We start from the raw sequence: 21,699 nt of genomic DNA, 5'->3' as shown, positions 1-21,699 counted from the left end.
CAGGAGTTGACCTCAGTTCTGCACCAAGCAGACTTAATAGACATCTACAGAACTCTCCACCCCAAATCAACAGTATATACATTTTTTTCAGCACCACACCACACCTATTCCAAAATTGACCACATACTTGGAAGTAAAGCTCTCCTCAGCAAATGTAAAAGAACAGAAATTATAACAAACTGTCTCTCAGATCACAGTGCAATCAAACTAGAACTCAGGATTAAGAAACTCACTCAAAACTGCTCAACTATATGGAAACTGAACAACCTGCTCCTGAGTGACTACTGGGTACATAACGAAATGAAGGCAGAAATAAAGATGTTCTTTGAAACCAATGAGAACAAAGACACAACGTACCAGAATCTCTGGGACACATTTAAAGCAGTGTGTAGAGGGAAATTTATAGCACTAAATGCCCACAAGAGAAAGCAGGAAAGATCCAAAATTGACTCCCTAACATCACAATTAAAAGAACTAGAAAAGCAAGAGCAAACACATTCAAAAGCTAGCAGAAGGCAGGAAATAACTAAAATCAGAGCAGAACTGAAGGAAATAGAGACAAAAAAAACCCTTCAAAAAATTAATGAAGCCAGGAGCTGGTTTTTTGAAAGGGTCAACAAAATTGATAGACTGCTAGCAAGACTAATAAAGAAAAAAGAGAGAAGAATCAAATAGACGCAATAAAAAATGATAAAGGGGATATCACCACCGATCCCACAGAAATACAAACTACCATCAGAGAATACTACAAACACTTCTACGCAAATAAACTAGAAAATCTAGAAGAAATGGATAAATTCCTGGACACATACACCCTCCCAAGACTAAACCAGGAAGAAGGTGAATCTCTGAATAGACCAATAACAGGAGCTGAAATTGTGGCAATAATCAATAGCTTACCAACCAAAAAGAGTCCAGGACCAGATGGATTCACAGCCGAATTCTACCAGAGGTACAAGGAGGAACTGGTACCATTCCTTCTGAAACTATTTCAATCAATAGAAAAAGAGGGAATCCTCCCTAAATCATTTTATGAGGCCAGCATCATCCTGATACCAAAGCCGGGCAGAGACACAACCAAAAAAGAGAATTTTAGACCAATATCCTTGATGAACATTGATGCAAAAATCCTCAATAAAATACTGGCAAACCAAATCCGGCAGCACATCAAAAAGCTTATCCACCATGATCAAGTGGGCTTCATCCCTGGGATGCAAGGCTGGTTCAATATACGCAAATCAATAAATGTAATCCAGCATATAAACAGAACCAAAGACAAAAACCACATGATGATCTCAATAGATGCAGAAAAGGCCTTTGACAAAATTCAGCAACCCTTCATGCTAAAAACTCTCAATAAATTAGGTATCGATGGGACGTATCTCAAAATAATAAGAGCTATCTATGACAAACCCACAGCCAATATCATACTGAATGGGCAAAAACTGGAAGCATTCCCTTTGAAAACTGGCACAAGACAGGGATGCCCTCTCTCACCACTCCTATTCAACATAGTGTTGGAAGTTCTGGCCAGGGCAATTAGGCATGAGAAGGAAATAAAGGGTATTCATTTAGGAAAAGAGGAAGTCAAATTGTCCCTGTTTGCAGACGACATGATTGTATATCTAGAAAACCCCATTGTCTCAGCCCAAAATCTCCTTAAGCTGATAAGCAACTTCAGCAAAGTCTCAGGATACAAAATCAATGTACAAAAATCACAAGCATTCTTATATACCAATAAAAGACAAACAAACAGCCAAATCATGAGTGAACTCCCATTCACAATTGCTTCAAAGAGAATAAAATAACTAGGAATCCAACTTACACAGGACGTGAAGGATCTCTTCAAGGAGAACTACAAGCCACTGCTCAAGGAAATAAAAGAGGATACAAACAAATGAAAGAACATTCCATGCTCATGGGTAGGAAGAATCAATATTGTGAAAATGGCCATACTGCCCAAGATAATTTATAGATTCAATGCCATCCCCATCAAGCTACCAATGACTTTCTTCACAGAATTGGAAAAAACTACTTTAAAGTTCATATGGAACTAAAAAAGAGCCCGCTTAGCCAAGTCAATCCTAAGCCAAAAGAACAAAGCTGGAGGCATCACACTACCTGACTTCAAACTATACTACAAGGCTACAGTGACCAAAACAGCATGGTACTGGTACCAAAACAGCATGGTACTGGTACCAAAACAGAGATATAGATCAATGGAACAGAACAGAGCCCTCAGAAATAATGCCGCGTATCTACAACTATCTGATCTTTGACAAACCTGACAAAAAGAAGAAATGGGGAAAGGATTCCCTATTTAATCAATGGTGCTGGGAAAACTGGCTAGCCATATGTAGAAAGCTGAAACTGGATCCCTTCCTTACACCTTATACAGAAATTAATTCAAGATGGATTAAAGACTTAAACGTTAGACCTAAAACCATAAAAACCCTAGAAGAAAACCTAGGCATTACCATTCAGGACATAGGCATGGGCAAGGACTTCATGTCTAAAACACCAACAGCAATGGCAACAAAAGCCAAAATTGACAAATGGGATCTAATTAAACTAAAGAGCTTCTGCACAGCAAAAGAAACTACCATCAGAGTGAACAGGCAACCTACAGATTGGGAGAAAATTTTTGCAACCTACTCATCTGACAAAGGGCTAATATCCAGAATCTATAATGAACTCAAACAAATTTACAAGAAAAAAACAAACAATCCCGTCAAAAATTGGGGAAGGATATGAACAGACACTTCTCAAAAGAAGACATTTATACAGCCAACAGACACATGAAAAAATGCTCACCATCACTGGCCATCAGAGAAATGCAAATCAAAACCACAATGAGATACCATCTCACACCAGTTAGAATGGCAATCATTAAAAAGTCAGGAAACAACAGGTGCTGGAGAGGATGTGGAGAAACAGGAACACTTTTACACTGTTGGTGGGACTGTAAACTAGTTCAACCCTTGTGGAAGTCAGTGTGGCGATTCCTCAGGGATCTAGAACTAGAAATACCATTTGACCCAGCCATCCCATTACTGGGTATATACCCAAAGGACTATAAATCATGCTGCTATAATAACACATGCACATGTATGTTTATTGTGGCACTATTCACAGTAGCAAAGACTTGGAAATAACCCAAATGTCCAACAATGATAGACTGGATTAAGAAAATGTGGCACATATACACCACGGAATACTATGCAGCCATAAAAAATGATGAGTTCATGTCCTTTGTAGGGACATGGATGAAATTGGAAATCATCATTCTCAGTAAACTATTGCAAGGAGAAAAAACCAAACACCGCATGTTCTCACTCACAGATGGGAATTGAACAATGAGAACACATGGACACAGGAAGGGGAACATCACACTCTGGGGACTGTTGTGGGGTGGGGGGAGGGGGGAGGGATAGCATTAGGAGATATACCTAATGCTAAATGGCGAGTTGATGGGTGCAGCATACCAGCATGGCACATGTATACATATGTAACTAACCTGCACATTGTGCACATGTACCCTAAAACTTAAAGTATATTAATAATAAAAAAAATTTAAGTGACAAAAGGTTAAAAATCAGAACAAATAAATAACTCAAATAACTTAATAGCAAAATAATTATAATAATCATCTGATTTTAAAATGGGCCAAAATCTGAATAGACATTTCTTAAAAGAAGACATACAAATGGCCAATAGTTATATGAAAAATGCTCAACAACACTAATCATTACAGAAATGCAAACAAAGTGAGATATCATACCACCCATTAAAATGACTTCTACCAAAAAGATAAATAATGAATGCTGGCGAGAAAGTGGAGAAAGGGGAACATGTGGACACTGTTGGTGGGATTGTAAATTAGTATAGGTACTATGGAAAACAGTATGCAGATTTCTCAAAATCTAAAAACAGAACTGCTGTTCAATCAAGCAATCTCATTGCTGAGTATATATCCAAAAGAAAGGAAATTGGTATATCAAAGAGATATTTGCACTCCCATGTTTACTGCTGCACTATTCACAATAGCTAAGATATGGAATCAACCAAACTTCCATGAACCCAGATGAACAGATAAATTGTGGCACATATACACAATGGGACGTTATTCGGACATAAAAAAAATACTAGAACTCTGTCTGCTACAGCAATATGGATGGAACTAGAGGACATGATGTTAAGTGAAATAAATCAGGCACATTAAGACAAATATTGCAAATTCTTGCTCATATGCGGGAGCTCAAAATATTGATCTCATGAAGGTAGAGAGTAGAATGATGGTTATCAGAGGGTGGGAAGGGTACTGGGGGAGAAGGGGATAAACAGAAGTTGGTTAATGGATATGCACAATTAGAAGGAATATGAACTAATATTCTACAGCAGAATAGGACATCTATAGTTAGCAATAGTGTATTGTATATTTCAAAATAACTACAGTGGATTTGGAATGTTACCAACACCAGAAAAAACGTAAATGTTTGAGGTGATGAATATCCCAATTACCCTGATTTGATCATCATGCATTATATGATTATCAAAATATCACATGTATTCCATAAAAATGTACAACTGTTATATATGCCTAAAAATTTAATATACATATGTAAATAAAAGGTATATCTAAGCATGCTTCTTATGAAAAAAATAATGATCAAGAGTTTTTTAAACATAAAAGGGCAATGGTAGACTAGGCAGAGAAAACCACAAGTGCATGGAGGAACTGGAGAGTATGCATGCCAAAATACATGAACAGTTCAGTGTACCTAAAGTGATCAAACAGGAGCAGTAGAATATCTGTTAGAGCCAGATTGTAAAGATGTTAGTTAAGGTATCTGGACTCCAAGCTGTTCACTGAAAATGCATGTGCAAAATAGTGTCCTTGGCCTCAGTCCAAGAGTTCTCATTTATGAGGTTATTTTGCTACAAGCTTTCTAAGGATCAATTTGAGAACCAGAGTACAAGGCAAGGACACTAATGAAGTACACTGTGTGTCTTTGTGTCCTGAGCAACTGAACGAACCCACACAAAATTTTTGTGAGAAAAGCCAATTGCAGCACTTCTGTTTATTCATAAATGGCTTTTCAAAGTGTCCAAGAAGATAATAATGTCAACTGTCCAGCTATATTGGAGAAGAAAACAGTCAAATCTACAAAAATCTCCCAAGTCTACATTCATTGCACAGTGCTTTGGAAATGGCTAGATATTTTTTTCAATCCCTAAGAAACAGAAGATGTATTGGGGCAGATAAGTAAGGTTGATTAATTTACATGCACAGCTGCCTTCCAGGCGACTGTCATCCACTTGACAGGATGGAGCAGCCTGAAATTCCAAATATGAATATTTCATAACAAAACCGTGAGTCTTACCAATAAAAGGGATATGGAGTTGGCAAGGAGGGCAGTGAGACATGTTTATAGTCATGTTGCCAGTGGATAAATATCCCTAAGCCTAAAGCTAGCTTTAAATGACAAAACACTTCAGAAGAAATACATAAGATACAAGGCTTTCAACATGTCAAACATATTTAAGTCCTTAATTTTCAAATAATCACTATTTTCTTTAACTTTTAAAAAGTAATGTGGAAAACTATTAGAGATTATGTGAATGATCTTCTATTGCTAATGTGATAAAATAAAGGCTGCAAATTTTAGGAGTAAATTCAATTTTATGGATTTGGGAAACAATGACCTTCAGGATTAGAGATCATTAACCTGCTTTATTTGTGTGGAGAACATGTACTAATAAAAGACTAGGAATAGATAATTATAGGGATGTGCTTGAGGGTAGAAATAAAAAGTATTTGGCCTCTAGGATAAACTTTCAGTTATCTGCCTTATGAAGTAAATGTGATGATTCTTTTTGGAACCATACCTAATTGATATAAATAGTATCACAAAAATAAAAATCTTTTTGAATCTTCTGCTGGTATGGAGGAATAAAAAGCAAAACTCTTACAAATCAGCAAACTTACAGAGGGAGTAGACTATTTCAGGCATGTCCTTTGTATCTGAGAGTCAGGATTCCTGAACTGAATTGAAGAATAAAGTACTTTCAGAATTTTTACCTTTTCATTGCAATTTTATTTGTTTTTCAAAGAATTATAAATTCCTAGAGTATCTTGAATTCATATGTATGTGTAAATGAAAAGTCATCAATTATCTAATTTCAGTATTATGTACTAAAATATAATCTAGTATTCTAGCATTTATTTTCAGAAAAATATGAAAACAATAGAAAAGGGAAAATTCTCAGATATTATAGAAGAGAAAATATATGATTGTAATGATAATATTTTTACATATAAACATATAAAAACACATTTTATTTTTAGTGTGATTATTGGCACAATAAATCCAGACCATTCATATAAAATGCATGCACATATATACAAATATATACACTCATTTTCTAACTCTCTTCTGATTTCAAAGCATGGGATACTCACCTATTATTCTAGCTGCAAAGTGTACTTTCTTCAAATTATTTTGATTCAATAAAGGTATTTGTTGTTCTGAATTTTCTGAAAATTATCTTAATTCATTGATTTTCTAGATTTTGTGTAAAATAAATGTAGATGTAGTACATATTCCTTCATCAGCAAGAGAAGAGACCAGTTTACTTTCAATAGTATCATATAAAATGAAACATCTTTTCTTTTTGGATCATTTTTTGATCATTGATCATTTTTGATGATTTGATCGTTGAACACAACCTACTTCTTATGAGCACAATACAATTTAAAATGTTAATGCCTAAATTTTAGAGACAGAAGGCACAGCAGAAAATCAAATTTTGCCTATGTGAATACAAAGATCCTTTATTTCTTTATCTGGGCTTCAGTACCCCTTTGACCTAAATTTATTTATTTCCAAAAACATTAACTGCTTTTTATATAGTTTGAGCCATTAGTAAATTGTTATTATTATAGTGAAGAGCAGAGGGTATTTACCTTTGTAAAATATCAATAATATTTTTTAAAGAATATGTAATTTGAAAAATAATACTCATTGTTAGAATTATGGGATAAGAGTAATTTCCAGACAAATAAACTCCTTAAAGACTAGTCCTGTAGCATTCAACTTTGTTTATTTTCTACTAAGTGTTTTCTAATGAATAATCAAGAAACAGCTGGCTTGAATGTACTGAATTTAGGATTTCTGGACTTGTGACAGGAAGGATCCCTTGGCATTCAGGTCTACACAGACTCTAAATAACAGGGTAGACATAGTTCCCTAAGCATGTTCTTTGATATAATTGAATTATTCTGAACAAAGTTCTACATTACTCATATCTGGTGCTGCTCATTCCCATAATCTATTTCTATGTCCACCACCTCAAAGTGCAAATCTACAATCTAATTACTGGCAACATATAACAGGATTTCTTTATACTAGAAGCTTTACTTTTCTAGTCTGAAATAAAGACGGTATTGTCTACTATTCCTGTTACTGAGGATATTTCTCTAAGTGGAATCTTGTTTCACAACTAACTCCATGAGGTTCTTATTTTATAAAAGCAGAAAACAAATGAATTGGCTTTGCTTTTTGTTGGAGTAAATGGATTATAAAACAAAAAATTATCAAAAATAGAGCAACATAAATTTTAGTTGGCTATAATGAAAGTTCTCAATATGTTGACCAGTTACATGCCCCTGCTCAGTTCCATTACTGTCCCCTCTATCCTGCTGAACACCATCAAGCTTCCAGTCAGAGGGAGAGACAACCAATGCTACAACGCTCCTACCTGACCACAGATCAGCCCACTTCCTTTTTGTGTTTGAACCACAGCTATTTTTAAATTGGTTAGTGTGCACCTGAAAAATCAGAAGTGGTCTCTACGTTCATTTTATTGCAATGGAAAGGGAGTGTTAGTCAGATGTAGTTTTCAATTAACTGGGCAAATTGTGATCTAAAAGTTTCCCCTTCGTTTTTATCATTAATCCTCTCAATATGTACAGGAATATATGCTATGCAAAATAGGCAGTGTCAAGACTGAGCACATCCCTAATAGCTTTCGTGCAGAGATATCGATTGAGAAACAGAAACCTGACTTACATTTTCCCAAGAAATAGGTAAATATTACATGTAATGATTTAGCATCCATGGTGCATGTTGCATGGGATTCTCATTATATAATATTTTCAGCATATGAATATCTTTACACTTGTTGGTGAAGATATTAGAGAGATATTTTATATAGAATTACATTGTCTTGGAAGTAAGAGTTTCTACACCATTTCAAACTTTTCAATTTTGTGTCTCTTACCTTCTTAATAGTATTCTGATTGGATAATTCACTTCCAATATCAATGACTTTTGAAGAATAAATTTTTCCTACATCACTTCTCCCAGCTGGCCACTGTGGAAACCCCCAAAACTTTTTTGACTACTTTTTGTGACAATGCCTATTATAGGGTTATAATTACATATGTCTCATTAAAAAAAAATGTAAGTAGAGACTTCTGGTATGAACATGGTTGTCTACATCAACTTCTACTGCCAACCTGTTCTTCCTGGAAATTATATAAAAGCAATAAATATCTTTTCCATGCACCCCATTTAAAATGAAACTAGTAGAAATATATAGAAGCTGCACAAGAAGAAGAAGAAAAAAAAGAGAGTGAAGCAAGACCCAGTAGTGGCAGCACTTTAAAGACACCAGAAAAATATACTTCCTAAAGATGAGGAGTCATTCATTCAGTAGTGCAAAAACTATGACTTGTATCAGAGTGGCAGCAGAAGCTTCCTAGACAAGGTTTAGAAAGAAAGTAGAAATTCAGTTACCTAACAAAACCATTGCATGGCCAAAAGGTAAGAAAACAAAAGCAAAGTCAAACATATAAACATAAGTATATTTGCAATATATAACTCATCTATATACTTGCTATATCTCAAGTATCTGGAACACTACCTGCCACATAATAAATATTTATTGAATGAATACATGAATCAAATTGAAAAATTTGGCAAAGAACATAGTTTGTAAAAAAAAAAGTAAAAATGGCTTTTACACATATTTAAAGATGTTCTCTCATCAGTCATAAGATAAATTATTCCATTTTTATCTATTAGATTGGCAAAAACTCAAGTGCTAAAACTTCCTATTGGCAAAGTTCTGAGGAAACAGTTATTATCATATATCGCTGATGGGCATGTAATTTGTAAAAGATTTATGAAAAGCAAGTTGGCAATATCTATGAAAAGTACAAAGGCATATACCCCTTGGCACAGAAATTCCAACTTGGGTAGTATCCTAGAGACATATGTATGTGCATAATGAAGTATGTACAAGGTTATTCATAGCAACATTATTATTAAATGTAAAATAATGGAATAATCATATATGCATTGATGGGGACAAGAATTGGCTATGTTAATTATAATATATCTGCTCAATGAAAACGTGATATAGCTATAGAAATAATGAGAATTCTCCTAAGATATCCAGGATGTATGATTGATGAAAGAAAAATCTAAGTCAACACAGCTTTTATATTATGAAACCTCAGTGCTTACAAAGAAGGTAGAAAATAAAAATACTTATTTTTAGTCATTTTTATATAGATAAACTTTGGAAGTGCTATGAGAAGCTAAAAACAGTTGTTCCCCTGTTTGACTGACGAAACTAAAGAGACAAGAAAGAGAGAGGGGAGAAAGATATGAATATACTGCTTTTTATAGCTTCAATTTTTTGAACCATGCAAATAAATTTCTGATTCAAAAAATTAAAATTTAATTAAGAAAGAAATTGTGGAGAAAAACAAGCAAATAAAAAAAGTTTACCAGTGTCCGGATTCATCAAAAAATAACATTCTCAGATTTATAGCAGAAAAAAAAAACTCATTATATTAATTCATCAAACAAATGTTGATTGAATTATTTCCATGATTTAAGATGCTGGAGATGCAAGATAATGATTCTCCTGAAGCTTCTATTATTTCCGTGAAATAGAAAATAAACAACTGACAAGTTAAAGAAAAAAAAACAGAAAAACAATAAGTGTTATTACTTAAACAAAATACGATGATACTATATAGATAGTGTCTTGGGAGCTTTTTTTTTTTTTTTTTGCTGAGTGGTCTGAGAAAGTCTCTTTCAAAATAAAAACTGACGGAGGTGATATTTGAACTGTGATTTGAGTGACAAAACGGAGGCAGTCATACACATATCAAAAAGACAAGCATTTTATGCAGAGTTCAGCAAGAGTAAAGGCTTGGGGTAAGAACAAATTTTTCATGCTTTATGGACAGAACAAAGTGCCATTATTACAGAGAAATCACCAAGAACTAGAATTGCATGAATTAAGAGGTAAGTGTAGCTTCATAATGTGTAGCTATCTAGACCTTGGATGGCCAGGGCAAGAGATTTGGATTGCTTTCTACATGGAGTGAGAAGACATTGGAAAGTTTTACACAGAAGGATCATGTGATTTGATCTATGGAAGTAAAAGGGTTGAATCTGCTTTCTGCTTGCATATTTTAGGGGGCAAGAGTTGAAGCAGGGTGGCCAGATTGTCATTCTTTTAGTATCCTAGGTAGACAATGATGGTGTTTCAGCTAGTATGGAGTTGGGGAAAAACGGAAGTAATACGAAAGTCTTTATTGATGATTAGAGGTGAAGTTGAGGGAAAGAATGAAATCAAACCAATGCTAGATTTTGACTTACAAAAATAGGTATAGATCTATTTTCTAAGATGAGATAGAAACAGGTTTAGAGAATGGAATCAAAAATTCTACTTTAGATATCTTAAGTTTGAGATAAACGTATAAGTAGAGACGAAAAGTAGCTGGTTGGACATGTGTGTGAAACTAAGGGGAGAAGTAGAGTCAGGGCATAAAAATATAAAAATCATCTGCATATAAATGATACTTAAAGCCAAAGGGGTGAGATGCAAGTGAAATCACCTATAAATGACAACAGATATAGAAGAGATGATAAATACAGAACTTATCCAAGGGCATGCCAATCTCTAGCAGTGAGGAAGAGCAGAGATTAAAAAATACAAAGAAATTATTGACAGGATAACATGAACACATATAAAATAATAAAAATTTCATATAAATGAAAGTGCCCAAGATAAAAATAATGTTAGGAAAACATTTGCATCAGACATAATTTCCAAAGTGTTTATATTGTGATTATTGTAGTATTTTTAGAGTCTTACTTTTCATATTAAATAAGGCAAAGGATATGAACAGTTTATATAACCAGAAATTATAAAAACATGAAAAATGTGCATTCTGTACATTATTGAAGAAACAAAAAAAAAATTTTTTTTTCAGGACACACTGTATTCTTCTTCTATGGATAAAACAATTGCTTAAATAAAAACATTCGGAGGAGCCAAGATGGCCGAATAGGAACAGCTCTGGTCTACGGCTCCCAGCGTGAGCGACGCAGAAGACGGGTGATTTCTGCATTTCCATCTGAGGTACCGGGTTCATCTCACTAGGAAGTGTCAAACAGTGGGCGCAGGTCAGTGGGTGCGCGCACTGTGCGCGAGCTGAAGAACGGCGAGGCATTGCGTCACTCGGGAAGCGCAAGGGGTCAGGGAGTTCCCTTTCCTAGTCAAAGAAAGGGGTGACAGACGGCACCTGGAAAATCGGGTCACTCCCACCCGAATACTGCGCTTTTCCGACGGGCTTAAAAAACGGTGCACCAGGAGATTATATACCACACCTGGCTCGGAGGGTCCTACACCCACGGAGTCTCGCTAATTGCTAGCACAGCAGTCTGAGATCAAACTGCAAGGCAGCAGCGAGGCTGGGGGAGGGGCGCCCACCATTGCCCAGGCTTGCTTAGGTAAACAAAGCAGCCGGGAAGCTTGAACTGGCTAGAGCCCACCACAGCTCAAGGAGGCCTGCCTGCCTCTGTAGGCTCCACCTCTGGGGGCAGGGCACAGACAAACAAAAAGACAGCAGTAACCTCTGCAGACTTAAATGTCCCTGTCTGACAGCTTTGAGGAGAGCAGTGGTTCTCCCAGCACGCAGCTGGAGATCTCAGAACGGGCAGACTGCCTCCTCAAGTGGGTCCATGACCCCTGACCCCCGAGCAGCCTAACTGGGAGGCACCCTCCAGTAGGGGCAGACTGACACCTCACACGGCCGGGTACTCCTCTGAGACAAAACTTCCAGAGGAACGATCAGACAACGGCATTTGCAGATCACGAAAATCCGCGGTTCGGCAGACACCGCTGCTGATACCCAGGCAAACAGGGTCTGGAGTGGACCTCTAGAAAACTCCAACAGACCTGCAGCTGAGGGTCCTGTCTGTTAGAAGGAAAACTAACAAACAGAAAGGACATCCACACCAAAAACCCATCTGTACATCACCATCATCAAAGACCAAAAGTAGATAAAACCACAAAGATGGGGAAAAAACAGAGCAGAAAAACTGGAAACTCTAAAAAGCAGAGCGCCTCTTCTCCTCCAAAGGAACGCAGTTCCTCACCAGCAACGGAACAAAGCTGGACGGAGAATGACTTTGACGAGCTGAGAGAAGAAGGCTTCAGACGATCAAATTACTCCGAGCTACGGGAGGATATTCAAACCAAAGGCAAAGAAGTTGAAAACTTTGAAAAAAATTTAGAAGAATGTATAACTAGAATAACCAATACAGAGAAGTGCTTAAAGGAGCTGATGGAGCTGAAAGCCAAGGCTTGAGAACTACGTGAAGAATGCAGAAGCCTCAGGAGCCGATGCGACCAACTGGAAGAAAGGGTATCAGCGATGGAAGATGAAATGAATGAAATGAAGCGAGAAGGGAAGTTTAGAGAAAAAAGAATAAAAAGAAACGAACAAATCCTCCAAGAAATATGGGAATATGTGAAAAGACCAAATCTACGTCTGATTGGTGTAACTGAAAGTGACGGGGAGAATGGAACCAAGTTGGAAAACACTCTGCAGGATATTATCCAGGAGAACTTCCCCAATCTAGCAAGGCAGGCCAACATTCAGATTCAGGAAATACAGAGAATGCCACAAAGATACTCCTCGAGAAGAGCAACTCCAAGACACATAATTGTCAGATTCACCAAAGTTGGAATGAAGGAAAAAATGTTAAGGGCAGCCAGAGAGAAAGGTCGGGTTACCCTCAAAGGGAAGCCCATCGGACTAACAGCGGATCTCTCGGCAGAAACTCTACAAGCCAGAAGAGAGTGGGGGCCAATATTCAACATTCTTAAAGAAAAGAATTTTCAACCCAGAATTTCATATCCAGCCAAGCTAAGCTTCATAAGTGAAGGAGAAATAAAATACTTTACAGACAAGCAAATGCTGAGAGAGTTTGTCACCACCAGGCCTGCCCTAAAAGAGCTCCTGAAGGAAGCACTAAACATGGAAAGGAACAACCGGTACCAGCCGCTGCAAAATCATGCCAAAATGCAAAGACCATCGAGACTAGGAAGAGACTGCATCAACTAACGAGCAAAATAACCAGCTAACATCATAATGACAGGATCGCATTCACACATAACAGTATTAACTTTAAATGTAAATGGACTAAATGCTCCAATTAAAAGACACAGACTGGCAAATTGGATAAAGACTCAAGACCCAACAGTGTGCTGTATTCAGGAAACCCATCTCACGTGCAGAGACACACATAGGCGCAAAATAAAAGGATGGAGGAAGATCTACCAAGCAAATGGAAAGCAAAAAAAGGCGGGGTTGCAATTCTAGTCTCTGATAAAACAGACTTTAAACCAACAAAGATCAAAAGAGACAAAGAAAGCCATTACACAATGGTAAAGGGATCAATTCAACAAGAACAGCTAACTATCCTAAATATATATGCACCCAATACAGGAGCACCCAGATTCATAAAGCAAGTCCTGGTGACCTACAAAGAGACTTAGACTCCCACACAATAATAATGGGAGACTTTAACACCCCACTGTCAACATTAGACAGATCAACGAGACAGAAAGTTAACAAGGATACCCAGGAGTTGAACTCAGCTCTGCACCAAGCAGACCTAATAGACATCTACAGAACTCTCCACCCCAAATCAACAGAATATACATTTTTTTCAGCACCACACCACACCTATTCCAAAATTGACCACATACTTGGAAGTAAAGCTCTCCTCAGCAAATGTAATAGAACAGAAATTATAACAAACTATCTCTCAGATCACACTGCAATCAAGCTAGAACTCAGGATTAAGACTCTCACTCAAAACCGCTCAACTACATGGAAACTGAACAACCTGCTCCTGAATGACTACTGGGTACATAACGAAATGAAGGCAGAAATAAAGATGTTCTTTGAAACCAACGAGAACATAGACACAACATACCAGAATCTCTGGGATGCATTCAAAGCAGTGTGCAGAGGGAAATTTATAGCACTAAATGCCCACAAGAGAAAGCAGGAAAGATCCAAAATTGACACCCTAACATCACAATTAAAAGAACTAGAAAAGCAAGAGCAAACACATTCAAAAACTAGCAGAAGGCAAGAAATAACTAAAATCAGAGCAGAACTGAAGGAAATAGAGACAAAAAAAAACCCTTCAAAAAATTAATGAAGCCAGGAGCTGGTTTTTTGAAAGGGTCAACAAAATTGATAGACTGCTAGCAAGACTAATAAAGAAAAAAAGAGAGAAGAATCAAATAGACGCAATAAAAAATGATAAAGGGGATATCACCACCGATCCCACAGAAATACAAACTACCATCAGAGAATACTACAAACACTTCTACGCAAATAAACTAGAAAATCTAGAAGAAATGGATAAATTCCTGGACACATACACCCTCCCAAGACTAAACCAGGAAGAAGGTGAATCTCTGAATAGACCAATAACAGGAGCTGAAATTGTGGCAATAATCAATAGCTTACCAACCAAAAAGAGTCCAGGACCAGATGGATTCACAGCCGAATTCTACCAGAGGTACAAGGAGGAACTGGTACCATTCCTTCTGAAACTATTTCAATCAATAGAAAAAGAGGGAATCCTCCCTAAATCATTTTATGAGGCCAGCATCATCCTGATACCAAAGCCGGGCAGAGACACAACCAAAAAAGAGAATTTTAGACCAATATCCTTGATGAACATTGATGCAAAAATCCTCAATAAAATACTGGCAAACCAAATCCGGCAGCACATCAAAAAGCTTATCCACCATGATCAAGTGGGCTTCATCCCTGGGATGCAAGGCTGGTTCAGTATACGCAAATCAATAAATGTAATCCAGCATATAAACAGAACCAAAGACAAAAACCACATGATGATCTCAATAGATGCAGAAAAGGCCTTTGACAAAATTCAGCAACCCTTCATGCTAAAAACTCTCAATAAATTAGGTATCGATGGGACGTATCTCAAAATAATAAGAGCTATCTATGACAAACCCACAGCCAATATCATACTGAATGGGCAAAAACTGGAAGCAATTCCCTTTGAAAACCGGCACAAGACAGGGATGCCCTCTCTCACCACTCCTATTCAACATAGTGTTGGAAGTTCTGGCCAGGGCAATTAGGCAGGAGAAGGAAATAAAGGGTATACAATTAGGAAAAGAGGAAGTCAAATTGTCCCTGTTTGCAGATGACATGATTGTATATCTAGAAAACCCCATTGTCCCAGCCCAAAATCTCCTTAAGCTGATAAGCAACTTCAGCAAAGTCTCAGGATACAAAATCAATGTACAAAAATCACAAGCATTCTTATACACCAACAACAGATAAACAAAGAGCCAAATCATGAGTGAACTCCCATTCACAATTGCTTCAAAGAGAACAAAATACCTAGGAATCCAACTTACAAGGGACGTGAAGGACCTCTTCAAGGAGAACTACAAGCCACTGCTCAAGGAAATAAAAGAGGATACAAACAAATGGAAGAACATTCCATGCTCATGGGTAGGAAGAATCAATATTGTGAAAATGGCCATACTGCCCAAGGTAATTTATAGATTCAATGCCATCCCCATCAAGCTACCAATGACTTTCTTCACAGAATTGGAAAAAACTACTTTAAAGTTCATATGGAACCAAAAAAGAGCCCACATCACCAAGTCAATCCTAAGCCAAAAGAACAAAGCTGGAGGCATCACACTACCTGACTTCAAACTATACTACAAGGCTACAGTGACCAAAACAGCACGGTACTGGTACCAAAACAGAGATATAGATCAATGGAACAGAACAGAGCCCTCAGAAATAACGCCGCATATCTACAACTATCTGATCTTTGACAAACCTGAGAAAAACAAGCAATGGGGAAAGGATTCCCTATTTAATCAATGGTGCTGGGAAAACTGGCTAGCCATAGGTAGAAAGCTGAAACTGGATCCCTTCCTTACACCTTATATGAAATCAATTCAAGATGGATTAAAGACTTAAACGTTAGACCTAAAACCATAAAAACCCTAGAAGAAAACCTAGGCATTACCATTCAGGACATAGGCATGGGCAAGGACTTCATGTCTAAAACACCAAAAGCAATGGCAACAAAAGCCATAATTGACAAATGGGATCTAATTAAACTAAAGAACTTCTGCACAGCAAAAGAAACTACCATCAGAGTGAACAGGCAACCTACAAAATAGGAGAAAATTTTTGCAACCTACTCATCTGACAAAGGGCTAATATCCAGAATCTATAATGAACTGAAACAAATTTACAAGAAAAAAACAAACAACCCCATAAAAAAGTGGGCGAAGGACATGAACAGACACTTCTCAAAAGAAGACATTTATGCAGCCAAAAAACACATGAAAAAATGCTCACCCTCACTGGCCATCAGAGAAATGCAAATCAAAACCACAATGAGATACCATCTCATACCAGTTAGAATGGCAATCATTAAAAAGTCAGGAAACAACAGGTGCTGGAGAGGATGTGGAGAAATAGGAACACTTTTACACTGTTGGTGGGACTGTAAACTAGTTCAACCATGGTGGAAGTCAGTGTGGCAATTCCTCAGGGATCTAGAACTAGAAATACCATTTGACCCAGCCATCCCATTACTGGGTATATACCCAAAGGACTATAAATCATGCTGCTATGAAGACACGTGCACACGTATGTTTATTGCGGCACTATTCACAATAGCAAAGACTTGGAACCAACCCAAATGTCCAACAATGATAGACTGGATTAAGAAAACGTGGCACATATACACCATGGAATACTATGCAGCCATAAAAAATGATGAGTTCAGGTCCTTTGTAGGGACATGGATGAAACTGGAAATCATCATTCTCAGTAAACTATCACAAGAACAAAAAACCAAACACTGCATATTCTCGCTCATAGGTGGGAATTGAACAATGAGAACACATGGACACAGGAAGGGGAACATCACACTCTGGGGACTGTTGTGGGGTGGGGGGAGGGGGGAGGGATGGCATTGGGAGATATACCTAATGCTAGATGACGAGTTAGTGGGTGCAGTGCACCAGCATGGCACATGTATACATATGTAACTAACCTGCACATTGTGCACATGTACCCTAAAACCTAAAGTATAATAATAATAAATTAATTAATTAATTTAAAATAATAAAAATAAAAACATTCAAAGTTTGTGAGATTGTGGTGAAACTAATACAGTTGAACACTGCTGTTTGCTTTATAATAAACAATATGTAGTAAAAGATAAAATGTTTATCCAGTTTGAGTCAGTAATTCCACCTTTGGAAATATATTTCCTAAAGTCATAATTCCACAGAAGAGGACTACTTATATGCAGAACTAGATTTTTATTGCAATAAATTTTATCTTTAAGAAATTGAAGAAAATCAATACAACCACAAATATAGAAGTGATCAAATCAAGCATAATCTACTTATGCTAGATGAATATTTTAAAACTACTAAAAATTGCCATTAAAAGTCATATATCAAAACTCATGAAAATGCATATAACATAAATGGATTATTTTTAAAGAAGATTAAATGACATTTATGTTGTTTAGTCTGTCCCATTCTTACAACCAATTGACAACTTTTTCTCTTTTTTTTACTTTCACATTTCTAAAATGTAAAACCCCAATGGACTTGCTTTCTACTGCATCCCCCAGTATAATTTTATCCAATTGCTTATTTTGTTGGCATGAACTTTAGGGATGTAACTGTGAGTTAGCAATGACATAACTACTGATGGATCTTTTGGGATAGGCCTTATTCAGAAATCAAGATGTGGAGACCTCATGACGATCCAATAAGTCAGAGGTGGAGGGGGTCAGCCAGAGATAAGCTGTAGAGTGGAGCTGAAACTGACAACAGGGACATGTTTATAACAGAAGCATGTGGAAGTATGAAAACAAGATAGGTTTAGGTTTTAGTCAAGAATCCTAAAATACGAATAGTCTGAAAATGGAAGAAAAAGATTTTAATGCATGCCCCGATGCATAATAATGGGCTAAATATAGAATCCTTAGAGAAGATGCATTGATCTGAATAGTGTTTGGTTGGTGGTTTCAACAGAAAGAACTAAAACATCTGTTTTTCCACTTAAAGGCTTTTTGGACATTCAAAGAAAGTCACTTAAAACTTTAACACCAGCCTCCTGGAAATCAAAACTTATGTTGAAGAAAATAATTTTAATGAAAAATGTAAGACAGTGTTGTGAGCAGGTTAAGGGAACATTTCACTTTAGGGGCTTTTTCATAACATCCCCTAAATTACAAAACAAAAGATAGCCTTGTCTCAGAAGTCTGTTTCTCCTGGGCTGGCGATGCACCCCCAAGAGTAATTTAGGCACCTAAGGAAGGACTTTTCAGACAAGAGAGGAATAAATGACCATTCCCATCTTACAGACGGATCACCAAGAGCATTGGCATGTCTCTGTAAGTGCACCTCTGTATTCTGGGGCATTGATCACATCGAAACTTGATTTCTCTTAAGATCCACTGAATCCCAAAAAGAAATTGAGGTGTATACTTTTCATTATCCCATTTGCAAAGTGAATGATTTTTTTTTAATCCAAAAAAGCAGCATCAAAATCAGGCCACTAAGAAGAAAGGTAAATCTGGTGCTGAAGGAATATGCTCCTTATTCCTCAATGGCATATGGAAGTTTATGATTCTGTTGAAAAAGTCATAACTCTGCTTCATTCTCTTGAGATGCAGAGTAAAGGGAGAAAATAGTGTTATTAGTTTTATCAAAATTCTGCTTTGTCAGGATGGCTGAGTTCAGATGTCAGATGCCAATTCTCCTCAGAAAGAACCAAAGTTACAGATGAATAATCGTAAATTGAATAGAAGATTAAGGAGAAAGTGCCAGAACCTATTGGAGAACTCACAGAAAGAAGCTAGGGCACAGAAAAAAGAAGGAAGCAAGAGTGTGGCAGAGATTGAACCCCAGGGAACTTGGAGTCTGGTGGAAAGGGTAGGTACGGTGTTTTGGGTTCCACTCACAGCTGTGGCAGACTGGGTTTCCGAACTGTAGGAGAGCTCATTTGCTGGCCCTAGCCCAAGGACCGGTGTGGGTGGTGATTTGTTAATTTACTGAGGGCATTGCACCAGGCTACCAGCTTGTATAAGGTTGCTCACCCTCTCCCCAGACCTGAGCTGCAGTGGTAAGTGCCATATTGAGTGTGCATCATTGTGGTCCTCTGTCCTGCCCAGAAAATCTCAGCCTTCTTGTCTCCACATCACCAGATCCCCCGCAGACATTCCCTAGCACCTGCTCAGATTGCAGCAGCCACACATGGGGCCAGATGTACCCAAAGTAGCTGCAGAATTCCCGGTGGTCTGACCCTCAGGGTAAGTTGCCCCTAGGGGAAGGGAGAGTGCAGTGCGCCTAGGGAGTGCCCCTTGGGACAAAGGAAGCCAGAGCGTATGCTCTCCTGTGCCCAAGAGTTTCCTGCTTGGTTACTGAGGGTGACAGCACCCCTTCCAGCAGAGAAATGGGCACCATGCTCAGTGCTCTGGGGGGAAGTGTTTTTTAGCCCCAGTGGTCAGGCAGCCCCAGTGCTCAGGCACAGTAGTAGAGAGGAGGATTTCTCCTTCCTGACTGCCCACTGCTGCAGAGAAAGCCGTGGATGCCTGTGGACAGCCAATCCAGGACTATTAGGAACAGCTACAATGATATTGGTGGTGTGCCTACCTGCCGAGTCCGACCTTCTTGCACCATAGGCAGAGCCTCTTCCTCTCTCCACACTGAGTGGCAGCGTCCTGGCAGTGGAGAACAGATGACCAGCAAAGCTGTCTGTTTTGGGCTGAGGGAAGAGACTCCTCCCTGAAACCATGGTACAGGTGTTTTCTGTGGCTCTCAGCTTCATTGCAGCTTGAAGATAGACGGCAGGGTCTGTTTGAACTGAGACACAGGAGACCCGGGACAGGAGTATGATAGGGAAATGCTCCTGCTTATCCAGGATGTGAAGCTGGCGCAACCGCCTACCACCTCTGGAGAGACCTCGGCACATTTCACCAGTTTTCCCTGCTACCCTCATCAGCACCGGTGCTGGTGCTTGTCACTGGAGTACCTGAGGCCGAGACTGGCTGTCCAGCTCCGCCCAGCTTTGACCCCTGCTCCAGGGCTGAGCAGGTTAACTCACAGCACCGGACATTCCACAGACCACTCCATCCCTTCAGGCAACAGCGAGCTCCTCCTAGAAAATAAAGATTAAGCCTATACTTACCTGTTTCTGCCATAGCCGGTTCTTACTTACTAGTGCCACCTACTGGCAGGGCGGTTGAACTGCACAACCCGACACAAAATCTGACTCCAGAGCACAGCGCATGGAAATGAGATAAGCTTCTTGAGGCCTCCACCTCCCTGTCTCTATAGGAGACTGAGCATTTACTCACATGCCCAGTATGTCACTACTACAACTACCATTTGAGAAATTCACCACACCAAGGAAAAGACCTTGCCCGCATGATTCAGTTACCTCCTACTGGGTCCCTCCCATGACACGTGGGAATTATGGGAGCTACATTTCAAGATGAGACATGGGTGGGGACACAGCCAAGCCATATCAGGACTTAAATGTAAGACCTCAATCTATAAAAATTCTAGAAGAAAACCTAAGAAAAACCCTTCTGGACATTGGCCTGGGCAAATAATTTATGACTAAGACCTCAAAAGCAAATGCCACAAAAACAAGAATAGAAAAATGGGACTTAATTAAACTGAAAAGCTTCTTCTGCACAGCAAAATAAATACTCAACATTGTAAACAGACAACCTACAGAGTGGGAAAAAGAATTTGCAAACTATGCATCCCACAAAAGGCTAATATCAGAAATGTACAAGTAACTTAAACAATAAAAAAAACTCCATTAAGAAGTGAGCAAAGGAAATTAACAGACACTTTCTAAAAGAAGACATACAAGCAGCCAACAGACATGAAAAAATGCTCAACATCACTAACCATCAGAGAAATGCAAATTAAAACCACACTGAGATATCATCTCACACTAATCAGAATGGCTTTTATTAAAAAGTCAAAAAATAGCAGATGTTGGAGAGGATGCAGAGAAAAGGGAATGCTTACACAATGTTGGTATGAATGTAAATTATTACAACCTTTACGAAAAACAGTGTAGAAACTTCCCAAATAAGTAAAATTTGAACTATCCTTAAATCCAACAATCCCACTATTGGTTATCTGCCCAAAGGAAAAGAGCTTAATATATCAAAAAGATCCCTGCACTTCTATGTTTTTTAGAGCACTGTCCACATTAGCCAAGATGTGAAATTGACCTAAGTGTCCATTGACACATTA

General features: G+C 38.0%; 1 protein-coding gene across 3 annotated transcripts in view; it reads right to left on the bottom strand.

Annotated features, from left to right (window-relative positions):
* The window catches only part of LOC129036989 (uncharacterized), a 170,635-nt gene that overhangs the window by 110,494 nt on the left and 38,442 nt on the right, over window positions 1-21,699 (bottom strand). The window contains exon 1 of one of the 3 annotated variants that reach the window (XR_008502709.1): window positions 20,077-20,577. The exons of 1 other annotated variant lie outside the window; for it this stretch is intronic. Coding sequence is in view for 1 of the 2 variants with exons in the window: in XM_054488749.1 (XP_054344724.1) it covers window positions 20,077-20,422 (346 nt within the window). In the remaining variant the exon portion in view is untranslated. Of the gene's footprint in view, window positions 1-20,076; window positions 20,579-21,699 lie in introns of those variants that run through there. One more of the 3 variants, XM_054488749.1, reaches the window with a different exon arrangement.

Source organism: Pongo pygmaeus, chromosome 4, assembly GCF_028885625.2.
Source record: "Pongo pygmaeus isolate AG05252 chromosome 4, NHGRI_mPonPyg2-v2.0_pri, whole genome shotgun sequence".
Lineage (NCBI taxonomy): Eukaryota > Metazoa > Chordata > Mammalia > Primates > Hominidae > Pongo > Pongo pygmaeus.
The sequence above is the reverse complement of the archived record's forward strand: the minus strand, read 5'-3'. Positions and strand labels throughout refer to the sequence as shown.